At 41.7% G+C, this 13,636-nt stretch overlaps 1 protein-coding gene across 4 annotated transcripts in view; it reads right to left on the bottom strand.

The window, feature by feature from the left end:
• Nucleotides 1-13,636, bottom strand: part of nectin1b (nectin cell adhesion molecule 1b) — a 548,976-nt gene that overhangs the window by 17,029 nt on the left and 518,311 nt on the right. The window contains exons 8-9 of one of the 4 annotated variants that reach the window (XM_072238129.1): nucleotides 11,948-12,055; nucleotides 1,325-1,483 (exon numbers count right to left, since the gene is read on the bottom strand). The exons of 1 other annotated variant lie outside the window; for it this stretch is intronic. In XM_072238129.1, coding sequence (XP_072094230.1) covers nucleotides 1,340-1,483; nucleotides 11,948-12,055 — 252 coding nt within the window. In that variant the 3' untranslated portion in view covers nucleotides 1,325-1,339. Of the gene's footprint in view, nucleotides 1-1,324; nucleotides 1,484-11,947; nucleotides 12,056-13,636 lie in introns of those variants that run through there. 2 more of the 4 variants (XM_072238137.1, XM_072238131.1) reach the window with 2 other exon arrangements.

Below are 13,636 nucleotides of genomic sequence, written 5' to 3'. Positions count from 1 at the left end.
AGATTTTCTCCATGCCTGCCCCACCAACCACACATTAAAGGCCTCAGTCAAATCATCCACAGTCCTATTTCCAGAGCAAAGGGACTCAGACTGTTCCAGATTTCCTCATTGTTACAACGCCTCACTTTTGTTAGCATCTATGTAATTAACAATGATCTGATTAAGGTCCATTCCTGAGAGGTTGCAGAGACTGAAGGGGTTGCTGTGATTTTCTAAGGTTTCACCAAGATCTCACAATCTCTCCCTGATCCTGCTGTCATTTTGCAGCAAGTAATCTCCATGCTCCTGCATGCCACTTGGTAGTAACCACAGAGAGATCTCCTTGTGGTTCAGGGTATGAGGTATAGTCGGGGCAGGGCCGTTAGAAGCTTCACAGGACTGTCACATAATGTGCTTAGACTCAAAGGCACGCATCACTAATGTATAGAACAGTGCTGGTGCTACTCCACTCTCAACAGCCTCAGGCGGCTTCCCTTCAATCCCAGCCATAAACATGCTCTCTAACCTGGCGCATGCTTGACAACATGGCTGCGTCCTGAATTCCCCTTATTTTTGTTATCTCAGTTCCAGTGAGAGAGATTCTTTCTGAGATGTTCATAACTTTAACCGTCCTGTGGTACACTTCTTTAATGTCCTCATCCATTTATATTTTACCTTTGCTATAATTCTTCTATTTCCTCCACTCCCTGGACTCATCCTAATCTGCCCTTGAAGCGATGCCCCAGAAACTGACATTGGAAGGTTGAGTATAAATAGTTAGTGTATAAAATCTACCAACATCCACAGTGGAGTAAGTCATGCCAAAAGAGAAAAGTGCCTAAGTGCATTGAACTTAGGAGACGACTGTCCTTGTGGAGATGAAAGTCTTCTTTTCCCTCTGCATGAATAAAGCTGTGTGGACCTTTCTGTGACTGCAGTGATATTTTAAAATAGATCTATGCTTATGCTGTGGCAGACTATCACTTTATTTTAAAATCAAAACGGGTCAACTAGGAATACAATTATTTCGGCAAATTTGCAATACACAGTTTAAATAATTCTTGGATTCATTCTGTAGCATGCCAATAGTGCAACTGGTCCAAGCAGCAACCAGTGCAAAATGTTAAAACATTCATTATAAACATACACAAAAAGCATTGGGTGCATAAGGGTGTGAATAATTGGAGCTGTTTGGCGCACAGACAGGAACATGCACTACGAAGTCCGTTAGAGATGGAACCGTTTCACTAAGTGCATTGCGTGCAATGGTGACCAGATTACTTTGAGGAACAAAGAGGGAAGAGTGCAGAAGTGTACCTGGAGGTCAAAGGTCTGAGGGAAAGGCCTAAAAAGGCATGCGTTAACGTAAGTTAGGCTGGATAGTTGCATACTCGACAAGATCTCCGCCAGCGTGAATAGAAGTCCGTGGGCTGGGGTGTGAAGAGGCCAGAGCGGCAGTGTCGAGCTCGGCATATTGGATGTCATAGTCCTTGGCACCAGGAGTCTAGAGTTAAGAGTGACAGGAAATGGGGAGAGAAGGGGAGGGAGAAAGACAGAGAGAGAGGGAGAAAGAGAGACCAAGAAACAAGAGGGGGAAGAAAGACAGGAATAGAGAAAAAAATTAAAGAATAGAACTGATGCAGAATTTAAAAAGATTTCTGAAACAGCAAACTAAATAATTAGTACAACCAGAACTGGCAGAGGTGCAGGTTAAAAATAGCTAGAGCTGACAGTCACTCCCTCTGTAAAATCTGAAAGGTCACAAAATCAATGCTGACCATTTGGAAATAGAAAGGACAATTGCCCACATTGCCTGCTTAGTACATCCTATTCATAGATTGGCTGCTCACAATTTTTGGTTATAATTTAGTGACTGGACAAATTTGGTGCCTTTCTCAAACTCTGATCTTTCCAAAAACTTCCCAGCTAATGAGGCAGTTCAGGGAAATTAGTCACTGTTACATTGGTAGTCATACAGGAAGTTACCAAAAGCAGCAAACAGATAGAGGACTAAATCCTCTGTTTGCAAGGCATTCATATTGTGGGGTCACTGGGGGAGAGTGATATAACAATGAGTTTAATTTAATTTAAATTTAATTTAGAGATACAGGTCCTTCCGGCCCAATATGCCCATGTCATCCAATTACATCCATGTGACCAATTAAGCAACTTGTCTGTATGTCTTTGAAATGTGTGAGGAAATTGGGGCACCTGGAGGAAACCTACGTGGTCATGAGGAGAACGTACAGACAGCAGCAGGAATTGAACCGCTCGCACTGTAATAGCTGTTAAGAAGGCACTCAGCACATTGGCCTTTTTTGTTAAGGGGTTGCAGTTTAACCATAGACAGATTTTGTTGGAAGTATGCAGGGTTTTGTGGGGTCACATCTGCAGTACTGTGCATACAGTTGGTCAACCTACCTAAACAGAGATACTGTAGCACTGGAGGTAGTCCAAAGCAGTGTCAAACAAAGTGCTGGAGGAACTCAGTCTGTCAGGTGGCATTTGGGGAGGGAAATGGACTGTTAGTATTTCAGGTTGACATCTGGAACATCAACTGAGCATTTCCCTCCACTTGGCTAATTCCTGGGATGGCCTGTCAAGAGAGGCTCAACAATTTTCGATCTGTATTCCTTGGTGTTTAGAAGAATACAGGATGAGCTTACTCAAACACAGAAGACACTAAGGGGACTTGACACGGTGTTGAGATGTTTTCACCAGTGGGAAACGTGAATAAAGTTACAAGATAAGAGGCTGGTTGCTTAAAGCTGAGTTGCATTGAAATTTCTTCCCTCAGAGGTTTAGTGAATCTCTGTAACTTTCTATCCTGCAGGGTTCTGAGGGCCAACCAACAGTTGTATTTTAGGGTGGAAAGATACTTGAGGGCTGTGGGGAACTGGCAGGGAAGAAGGGTTAAGGCCATCGCAGATCAGCTGTGATCGTGCTGAGTGGTGAGGTAGGCTTGAGTGGCCAAGTGTCCTATTCTGATTCCTATTATCTTGTGTTCTTGATCTTCCAATTGTGCCACCAGATACATTACTGTACTCAGAGAGAGCAAGTATCCATACCAATGCACTCGGGTAAGAGCCAATGTCTGCCATGGCAACCCAGTTGGAATCAATGCCAATGGGACTGTTCTTCAATCAGAGTCTGTGTCTATGCCACCATAACCCACTTGAAAGGAGTTCAAACTGTATCAGAGACTGTATCTTGGAGTGAGTTTAGTAACTTTAGTCATTACAAGAGGGAGTAGACAGAGAGCCTAATTCCAGATAAGCAAACATTAATGTCTCACCGGTGATTGGCACCAAAGGAAGAATTTTCTGTCTTTGGTTTGTTAACTGGTCTATAATACGGCTTGATCGCTTAGAGAGGGGGTACAGAAACAGTCCACGTTTCTGACACTGATCTTGGTGAGTAATGCCAGTCGGAAAGAGTGACCTTTGCTTGCAAAGGGCAATGATAGAAAGGAGAAGCAGTGAGATTTGAGAGCTTCCAAGGTCAAAGCAAGAGATCCTGTCATGAGGATAAGCGTAGTAAGGAGAGTCAATAACACTAGAGGACGTTTTGACTGATTTTGCTGGTTGCTTGCATCCCTGATGTCTGTGGGAGGGAAATAACCACCTCTGTGTTGGTGCCATCCAACCACCATGTTAGCTTCAGGTGGTTGGCCATTTTAGTTTACAGACGGGCATCCTGGAATGCAAGTTTCGACTGCTTTGGGAGAAAAGTGAACAGAGTGAGGAGTAAGCTCTGTCCACTCAATGTTAAAAACAGGCAATCAAAATCGTGAATGGACAGAAGAAACCATGTTACCCAGAAGACTAGTGTGAGCTGGTCTCACCACTCCCCCTCTCCTTTCACTGGCCAGGTGGGATCTGACACTGACCTTTTGCCTTTGATTTTCTCCTTGGGATCTGTGAAACTGGGGCTGTTTGATACCTGCGGCTGATCAGTGCATCGTAATGAGGGAAGACCCTTAAAATGGGCAGGTTTGGCTGAGAACTAGTAATTCTGCCACTGTGTTGGACATCATTTTACAGTGTACAGGAGTGACTGTCCTTTTAAGACTCTGATCTTGATGCTTCTGTTTCTCTTAACATGTTACTGTACATAGTTTCACACCTCCTTCAGCATCCAGTAAGCACTCAGTAACTTATCAATAATACCATCATCTTCTACTGTGCACCCAATAACTTCAGCTGGCCTGAACCTGTCAACGCATTTTGTCAGCACGTATGAAGCAGCGCCAACAAATCAACAAAATAAGAATTGGATTTATGGAAACAAACACCAGGAGAGTTACTTTGCCCAGCATACTCTTTGTAGATTCACTTCCCTTCTGTTTCTCCACAGTCCCACAATCCTTTCCCCTTGGAGCATCCATCGAACTCTCTTTTGAAAGTTGGCATTGAGCCTGTTCCCATAACCCTTACAGTCCCATCTCTGCCTCTCAATCACTCACTGCATTGAAAGGTTTTACCACATTTCCCCTCTGGCCCTGAGCTTAAATGAATAAAATTCATTTGGAACATGATGGCAGGTTCGGTCAATTGTCAGGAAGTCTGGGATCAGCTGTGACCATCGAGGTGGGTCAAGTAATGAAAATGGAGTTCAGAACTGTTCCTACGCTGCCTCAGCAACACAGCAGTGACCTGTGAAATGAGATGGCACGCCAGCTACTGTTAAATATAAGATACTTTTTAGTTGGGCTGGGTCTAATCCCAACAGCAGAAAGGATCAGACATATTTCTGCCATACTTAGATATTTGTCTGCACCCAATAGAAGTAATCATCAGCTTCTACCTGGGCACCATGGGAAGCCCAATTACACAGGTAAAGGGATAGAAAAGTAAAACTTAATTATTTCCTGGCACCCCATTAAAGATTAGCTTTATTTGTCACACGTACATCAAAACACACCGCAAAATGTGTTGCTTGCATCAAATCAAAATCAGCGAGAATTGTGCTAGGCAGTCTGCAAGTGTTACCACTCATCTGGCGCCAACATAGTATGCCCACAACTTATCAATTCTAACCCGTATGCCTTTGGAGTGTGGGAGGAAACCAGAACACCCAGAGGAAACCCATTTAGTCACAGGGAGAACACACAAACTCATTACAGACAGAGGCAGAAATTGAACCTCAATCAGTGATTGGTGGCGCTGTAATAGTGTTACACTAACCGTTATGATACCATCCCACCCTTTGATTGGAAGAGAGTCCTGACGGTAGCACTCAAGGTGAAAACTTACCCCTGCTCCAAGTACTCTTAACACTCGGTGTAAGCTTTAAGAACCCGTCCACTCTTCTACATTTTTAAAATGGTCCTTTCTGTTTCACTCAAAGATCTCAGTGCAATCTTCCCATTAACAGCCATTAATATAGTTTCTAAAAACAGGCTTAACAGCTCAGCAAAGAAAAGTTACAACTAAACAAAACATGGGGTGAAAATCACAGTAATGTTGAGGACACTTCTAAGCTGACACTTCCCCTTTCTCCCACTTTCCCCCACATTACAGTCCAATGAAACTCCCAGTTTCCCCATTGTAACTGGTCGCCTCGTAGGGCTGGGGAGGAAACTTTTGATTTTATGGAGCGCCTTTCACAGCATTAGTTGTGGTTAGTGGGTAGCACTCTCATCCCTGAGCCGAACATTTGTTGAAGCCACATTCCAGAGAAGAGACCACAAAATCCAGGCTGCCACCCAGTGAGGGAGAGCCACACTGTCAAGGGTGGCCAAAATTGCCTCCAGATAATTGTCCCTGATGTCCTGGCCAAAATCACTGATAAAACAGATCATCTGGTTGTTATCAAGAGGCTATTGTGGGAGTTTGCATTGCTACAGTACATCAGTGACAATTCTCAAAAGGCACTGAGTTGACTGTGATGCACTTTGGCACATCCTGAGGTTGTGACAGGCACTATATAAATGCATGCTTGGGGACTAATTGCAATTCACACCTCCTTATCTTCGGTGGGAGCAGCAAAAAACAATGGAAGATTATTTCTTGATAAGAAGGTGATATTTTACAGATTGCAGAGATCATGAATCACAGTTGTTATGTACATCAGCTTTATTCGGTAATGAGTGAGAAAATCTTGATACAGACTTTATAGAAATATGCCTAGGCAATAGCTAAAGTACTGAGTCCAGGTTTAATCTCCTTATTTAAGGAAGGATATACTTGTTTTAGAAAGGGTGTAATAAAGATTCAGTGGTTTTCCTCCTGAGATTAAAAGGACTTTTCTATGAGGAGAAGGATGAAAATAGGCCTATTTTCTCCAGAGTTTGAAAGAAAGAGAGGTGATCTTGTTAAACATTAAGTTCTTTGAGAGCTTGACATGGTAGACCCTGAGAGACTGCATCCCTCGGCTCTGAACCACAGACAAAACGTTTCTCAGTGTAAGAGCTTGGCACATCAGCCTGAGAGGAGGAAATATTTCTTTAGGGTTTGGGTTTGGGTATTTGATCCTCCACAATATTCTGCGTGGGAAATTAAACTGGAGGTAGCAGTGTTTTTTTTTTACGAAGTCAAGTTGCGAGCTCGACATCAACCCTCGACAGCACGCTCGGGAGCAGTCTGTCACTGGATCGAACTCGGGAACCTCCGTTCTCGAGCCCGGCACTGATCTCACTGCGCCACCAGCCGACCTTACTTTGTGGAAATTTCAGACGCAGTGAATGATCAAGCAATGAGGAGACCCAAGGATGACAACATAGAGTCTGGGATTTAAAGGATCAAGGCAAATGGGACAGGGAAGGAAAGTAGACTTGAAGAGGAAGTCAGCACTGAGTAACAAATTGTAAGCAGGTTTGAAGGGTTGTATAGTTTACTACTCATTTATTTCCATGTAATTTTTTACTAATCTATCTACATGTTTGCTAATCTATCCTATGACAGTATTGTACTTTGTGTAAAGAAAATTAAACATAGAACATAGAACCGTATAATATCAGAACAGGCCCTTTAGCCCACAATGTCTGCACCAAGCACAATGCCAAAAAAAAAAAGATTTCTCTTCTGCTTGTATGTGATCCCTACCCCTCCTTTCCCATGTCTGTCTAATAAACTGTTCCAGGATTATTGATTTCTTTAATTAAAAAATTTGCTGGCCTGTAAATAAGATTTTGTTTACATCAAGCCATTTTTCTCAAACCACTGGGAAAGGTTTCAACTCTTTGAAATACATTAAGGAGTAAGATGGAGTGGCTATATTGAATACCAAGACTTTGGAAGTTGATGACAATTGGATTAGACATGGTACAGATTGAAAAGAACATGGGTTTTCCCTCCAGCTTGTACACAACTGTCTTAGACTCTCATTTGTTTTCATGAGTGAGGGTAAAGTCACAAACAAGGGGATGCGGCTACAAAATAAAACAAAGGACAAGTCATTTAAAACTGAGCTGCATAGAAATTTTTCCTCTCAGAAGATAGTCAATCTCTGGAATTCTCTATCATCAGTGGTACTGGAGGCCAGATATACTGTACTGTATTTAAGGTGGAGGTGGGCAGATATTTGCAAGATCAAGGAATTGTGGGCAATGGAAAACTGGTATAGAGGAGGAGTTAGCGTCAACATAGACTAGCCATAATCATATTGAATGACAGAGCATATTTGAGGGACTGTTAGTATGGTCGTTTGAGAGACCCTTAGATAGGTACATGGAACTTAGAAAAATAGAGGACTATGCAGTTGAGAAATTCTAGGCAATTTCTAGAGCAGGTTACATGGCTGGCACAACATTGTGGGCTGAAGAGACTGTAATGTGCTGTAGATTTCTATGTTTCTATGGTCATATTTTCTTGTGTTTTTGTGTTCAGCGCTTCAGTGAAGTTCAGAAGAATGAACGACTGAGACTCAGTGATGGAACGCAGTGTGTTTCAGGCCGTGAAAGGAAATGTCATGTAAATTCAGCTGAGATCAGAATGCTGCCACTTCTCATTAATAATCAATGTGTAAAGTTGGCTGAATGACTGTACAATTAATTAATTGTAGAAATTGATGGCCACAATCCAGGCATGTCAGTGTCCAAGAAACTCCACCTCAGTGATCAATGTCTATGAAGCTGCCTGCCAACTTTGCCCGATTGAGAGTCAGCACCTATGGACCTGTCTCCCTCTCAGTGTTTGCAGAGTACTATCTCACTAAGAATTAGCGTCTGTGGAACTGTGACAGATAGTGTGTGATGGACTGCACCCAACTGAGAGTCTGAGCCTGTTGAACTGTATCTCAGAGAGAGATGAAGGCTATTAAATTGCATCCTAAGATGGACTTCCCATCACAGATTTGTGGTGCCACTTGTACTGCCTATTTCTGGCTCTATTACATTGCCTGACTATAGCCCTTTCCTAATTTATCTGGTGCTACCATGCACATTCATGCCTTTGTTACCTCTAGACCAGAGTATTCCAAAGCTTTGTCTAATCTCCCTCCTTCCACTGCCTGTATTCTAACCATTTTCCTTCTAAATGCCATTCTATTCTAACCCCTGGATGAAAATTCCCATCCTTGCATTTGACACTCTCTCTAACCCCTTCCATTTTGACCTCTATAACCTTCCACATCTTACAACCATTCAATGTATCTACAATCCTCCCTCTCTGGCTTTGTGGTAATCCTTGCATGTAATTGGCTCATATATTCTTTTCTATTCAAAGTCAGAGTAAATTTATTATCAATGTACATATACATCACCATATACTAACTTGCGATGACACTGGTGCCAAGCTGTATGGGTCCTAATGCCCTCCCCTTGGACAACATTGGTGTGGTGAAGAGGGGAGACTTGCAGCATGGGCAACTGCTGGTCTTCCATATAACCTGGCCCAGGCTTGCGCCCTGGAGAGTGAAGACTTTCCAGGTGCAGATCCATGGTCTCACAAGACTAACAGATGCCTATAATACTAACTTGAGGTTAATTTTCTTGTAGGCACTAACAAGAAAAATTTTAAAAATACAATAAAATCTATGAAAAACGATACGTAAAGAAAGACTGTCAAACAACCACAGTACAAAAGAAGACAAACTGATAAATTATTATTATTTTTTTTTCTCTCACCCCAAACTGGTGAAAACTGAAGTACAGACATAGCCAAGCACACTCACTTCTCAATTGCTAGGAACTTTTGGACTATTCTAGTGGTGTTTAGTATTGTGGAGATTTGCATAGATATACTCGGTAGGCCTAATTGTTTAATGCTATTTTGTAGTGACTTTGGGATGGCACCAGTTGTAGATATTACTATTGGGACAATGTATACCCTGTTCATGCTCCAAAGTCTTTCAATTTCCTCTTTTAATTCAGCATATTTCTGTTGTTTTTCACTTACTGATTTCTGTATGTTATGTGAGTTTAGAATGGTTATATTTATTATATTTATTAAGTAAATTGTTCTTGCTTGTTTATCCTGTAATATATCTGGACAGTTATAATGGATCAGTCATAATATAATTTGTAGCACTTTGACTTTCAAACTGGATCAGGCTTGAATTGATAGTAAGGTAGTGTCTTTTATGAATTTGTATTTTAAAGCAAGATTTTGGTGAATGATGTTTGCCACTTGATTGTGCCTGTGTAAGTTATCAGATTGAGTTAAACTGCTGCAGGATCCTGTAGTGTGTTGGGTTGTTTCTAGCTTCTCTTGGCATTTTCTGTATTTATCGTCTTGAATCTGTTGGTCTTTTAGTATGTATTTTCAATAATTTTTTTGTGTTAACTCCCTGGTCCTGTATTGCCACAAGGAACCCATCTGCTTCCAGGAAGAGGTTTCCAACTTTGAGCTAGGCGTTCAACACTTCCTTGTCAATAACTAGTCGGCTCAGATCGTGGAGGGTCATTCTCTTCCATTGGTTAACTTTTTCTTCTGTAGTGATCATTTCTTCATTTTTCTGGGTTGTGCTTTCACTTAAGTTTAGTGGTGTGTACTTCTTATTAGAATTGCATATTCTTGTGTGGAGTGCTGAATCCTGTTTTTTATTGATGAAAATATATCCTTAGAAGTTTTATCTGACAGTTGTGTAATTTTTTTTATGTCTGTTATTCTTCTTCCTCCTTCTATCCTAGGTAGTGTTAATATGAGTGTGTTTGAGTATACATAGTGTTTTCCAAAATTTGTCATTTCAGTTCTTAAATTTCTTTGTAAATTTTCCAGATTGGTTTTCAGACCAAGATATTATGCCAAAACAATATATTAATAAGGGTATAATGAAAGTGTTTATTGCCTTCATTATATTTTTACTACTGTGCTCTGTTTGGCAGTTTTTCTTAAGCTTTTAAGTAAATTCTGTCAAAAGTTTCCCCTTTATCGCACTATCATCTACTTTCTTTGCTTGTTGATATCCCAAATACTTTATGTATATATTCAGCCATCGGTTGTGTTGTATCCTGCTGCTCTGTTTTATATTCTACTAGCTCTATCGCACATCTCTTTATGTTTAGTGTTCTGCATTTATCCAGTTCATGATTATATCTTTTGAAAACAGTTCTACTATTTGAATTAATTGCTTTAGCTTTCCTGTTGAAGGAGCATATTATTTCAAATGATCCATGTATAGAAGGTGTGATAAGGTATGCAAACCATAGTGGGCTTAGAGTCACCTGGAAAAAGATGACTTGTTATTGTGCAACCTATTGCAACAATTAACAGAGGTTGTGATGAGCTTTAGCTGGGTGTTGGTAATGAAATATGAATTTATGGCAAAAAAGACTTCAAAATGTCTTGTTAACTGTGGCCTGGGCAGGCCAGGGTAGGTCGTGCTTGCACCAGAGATATGTAAACAATAATTGGTGCTTGGGATCAAGACATTTTCAGGCTCTGAAGATTTGCTTTGGAGAGACCTTGTTCACATCTAAGTTGCTGGTTTGCTTCTCATTTGCAGAACTGCAAAGAGATTAGCAAGTATGTGAGAGAGAGAGAGAGAGAGAGTGATAGACAAGCAGACCCACAGAAAGAATGCAACAAAGAGAATACTGGGGAGAAAGCAACAGGGGAACAATGAATAGCAAAGATGGAGAGAGAATTAGACAGGAACAGAAGTAGGTCATTAAGTAGCAAGAGGTACAGAGAACAACAGAGAGGAAGAAAAAGACAAAATGGAGAGAGAGAGGGAGGAAAAAAAGAAAGAGACATGGGGAGGGGGGAGAGAAAGAGAACATTCAACAGTAAAAAGACAGGACAAAGAATGAGAGAATGAGTGAAAGAAAAAGCTAAACAAATGATTTGCAGTCTGACAATGAAACAAAGTCACAGCTTGTTATGAACTTATCAGTAAATCTGATAAGTGGTTTGGCAGGACCATGCAAGTTTGGCATGATTGATAGGATTCGTAGTCACCTGGTGTTGAAGTGAATGTGAGTGATTATTATCGCCAGTTTCGATCAGGAAGCAATGTAAATCTTCTAGAAGTAGCGATAATTACATGATAGACTTTAGTCACGTTGGGGGTACTGGAGAAGGTGGGAATTTTCTCAGAGTAAGAAATGCTGAGAGGAGAAGCGATCAAGGTGTTCAAAATTATGAACAAAGTAAGAGAAACCTTTGTGGCATAAGGATCAGTAAATGAAAGCCCAGGTTTCACATAGAATCACACAGCACGGAAGCAGGGTCTTCGGCCCAACTGGTCCATGGCAACCACAGCATCCTCCCTGCTAGTTCCAGTTGCCCATGTTCAGCAGGCTAACTGGCAAGAAAGGGTTGGCACGAGGAACTAATGTTTAAGATGAGTTACGTTGAGTGAGAAGATGATGAGAACGAAATTGGACAAACATGCAGTTGATAAGTTTGTAGGAATGTGAGTATAGGGCAGGGCAGTGAAACAACTAAATAGATCTGACAGGCCAAATGGGCCTTTCTGTTCAGTAGAATATAACTTGTGGCTCTAACTGCACGATAAAGGGTTCCAACCCAACCTGTACCGGGCTGGGAAGTGGAAAATGATTGACATTAGTGAGGAGTCTCACCGATTTCTCTGAGTAGGGAGATTCTGGAGCAGCCATGTCGTAATACTGGGTCTGCAGAGGCATCTTCTGTACATCCTCCTTCTCCTTAGTGCTGTCCAGATGCACCACCTGCAGATAATGAGCGCCACATTAAGAGGGAGGGGGGGAAGAGAGAGAGAGAGAGAGAGAGAGAGCGAGAAAGAGAGAGAAAAAAAACTAACTGCAGTAAGGGAATGGGGCAACCCCTCAGTGTTATGATGAAAACATGCATATGATGGCATTCGTCCCCAACACTACCTACTGCACAGGATGGAATTGTTACGATACAATAGGGTCTTTTAAAAGACTCCTGGACAGGTACATGGAGCTTAGAAAAATAGAGGGCTGTGGGTAACCCTAGGTAATTTCTAAAATAAGTACATGTTGGGCACAGCATTGTGGGCTGAAGGGCCTGTATTGTGCTGTAGGTTTTCTATGTTTCGATGTTATACACGCCCTTCTCCTAATGAGTCTGGCTCCCAGTGGATGTGTGAGTTTCTGCAGAAGGGAGGCTTTGCGTAACAATGATTTCATATGGCAGAGGGGTGAAGTTTGTGTTTATGTATATCTCTGTGTGTGTGTTTGCCCTTGTGCCTGTGTGAATAAGTCTATGTATAAGGATCAACTGAGGGGGAGCGCTTGGGTACATTTTTGAAGTCAATGTATGTGAAAGGGTACGAGTTTGTGGGTTTTGTGACAGTCAGCATGAGTGTGTCTGTGTGTGAAATATGTGTACAAAGCATTACTTTTACATGTGTCTCCCTTGTGTCTCAGCCTGAAATGTCAACTGTTTATTCCCTTCCACTGATGCTGCCTGACTTGCTGAGTTCCTCCAGTACTTTGCTCAAGATTTCCAGCATCTGCAGGATCGCTTGTGTTTATATTTATGCATTATACTGATCTCAGTGGCCTAGTAGAGATCCCCTGAGCTAAAAATGGTTCCCATTTCCCCCCATCTCTCAGTCCCTGATGTGTTCCGATCTCCCAGCACTCGCTGTCAGGCTTTGTGTTTCCAGGCACGGTAAGATCAGGAAGAAGGATGAGCAAGGGCAGGCGTTAGACGTGTGACTGCTTCCCCCACAGTGAAATCTGCGTTCAGACAGAAGGCCTATTAAACAAGGATCCGAGCACTGAGGCAGCTCAGTGTCTCCACCTCTTTTTCAGAATCTTGATGGCATCATTAATCTGGATATCCCTTTGTCTAAAAAGTTTTATATTTTTTGGCAGTAAGATGTACCCCATGTGGTTTCAGTAACCGAAGTTTTCATAAAATGATGGAATCCAATCCAGCAAATTAAGCAATGCAACCAAGGGTGTTATCAAACTGCAAGGAAGCAGAATAACAAATTCCATCAGGCATGATTGTTAGTAATAATGAGCCAAAAAAGGCAATGAAACTAAATAATTTAAGAGAAGTATGGATAGGTATATGGATGAGAGGGTTTGGAAGGATCTGGTCCAACTGTGGGTAGATGAGACTAGGCAGAAAAACTGGTTGGCACAGATTAGATGGGCCGAAGGAGCTTGTTTCTGTGCTGTAACGCTCTACGACTATGAAAGTATTGGCGAAAGAGATGCAAATCTTAAGAGAATGGCTCTCAAGAGGTTTAGGGAGGGATAGTCCAGAGCAAGGAACATGAGTGGTTGCAGGTAATTCCGTCAGTGGTAGAA

This window comes from Mobula birostris, chromosome 20 (genome assembly GCF_030028105.1).
Source record: "Mobula birostris isolate sMobBir1 chromosome 20, sMobBir1.hap1, whole genome shotgun sequence".
In the NCBI taxonomy this organism is placed as follows: domain Eukaryota; kingdom Metazoa; phylum Chordata; class Chondrichthyes; order Myliobatiformes; family Myliobatidae; genus Mobula; species Mobula birostris.
The sequence above is the reverse complement of the archived record's forward strand: the minus strand, read 5'-3'. Positions and strand labels throughout refer to the sequence as shown.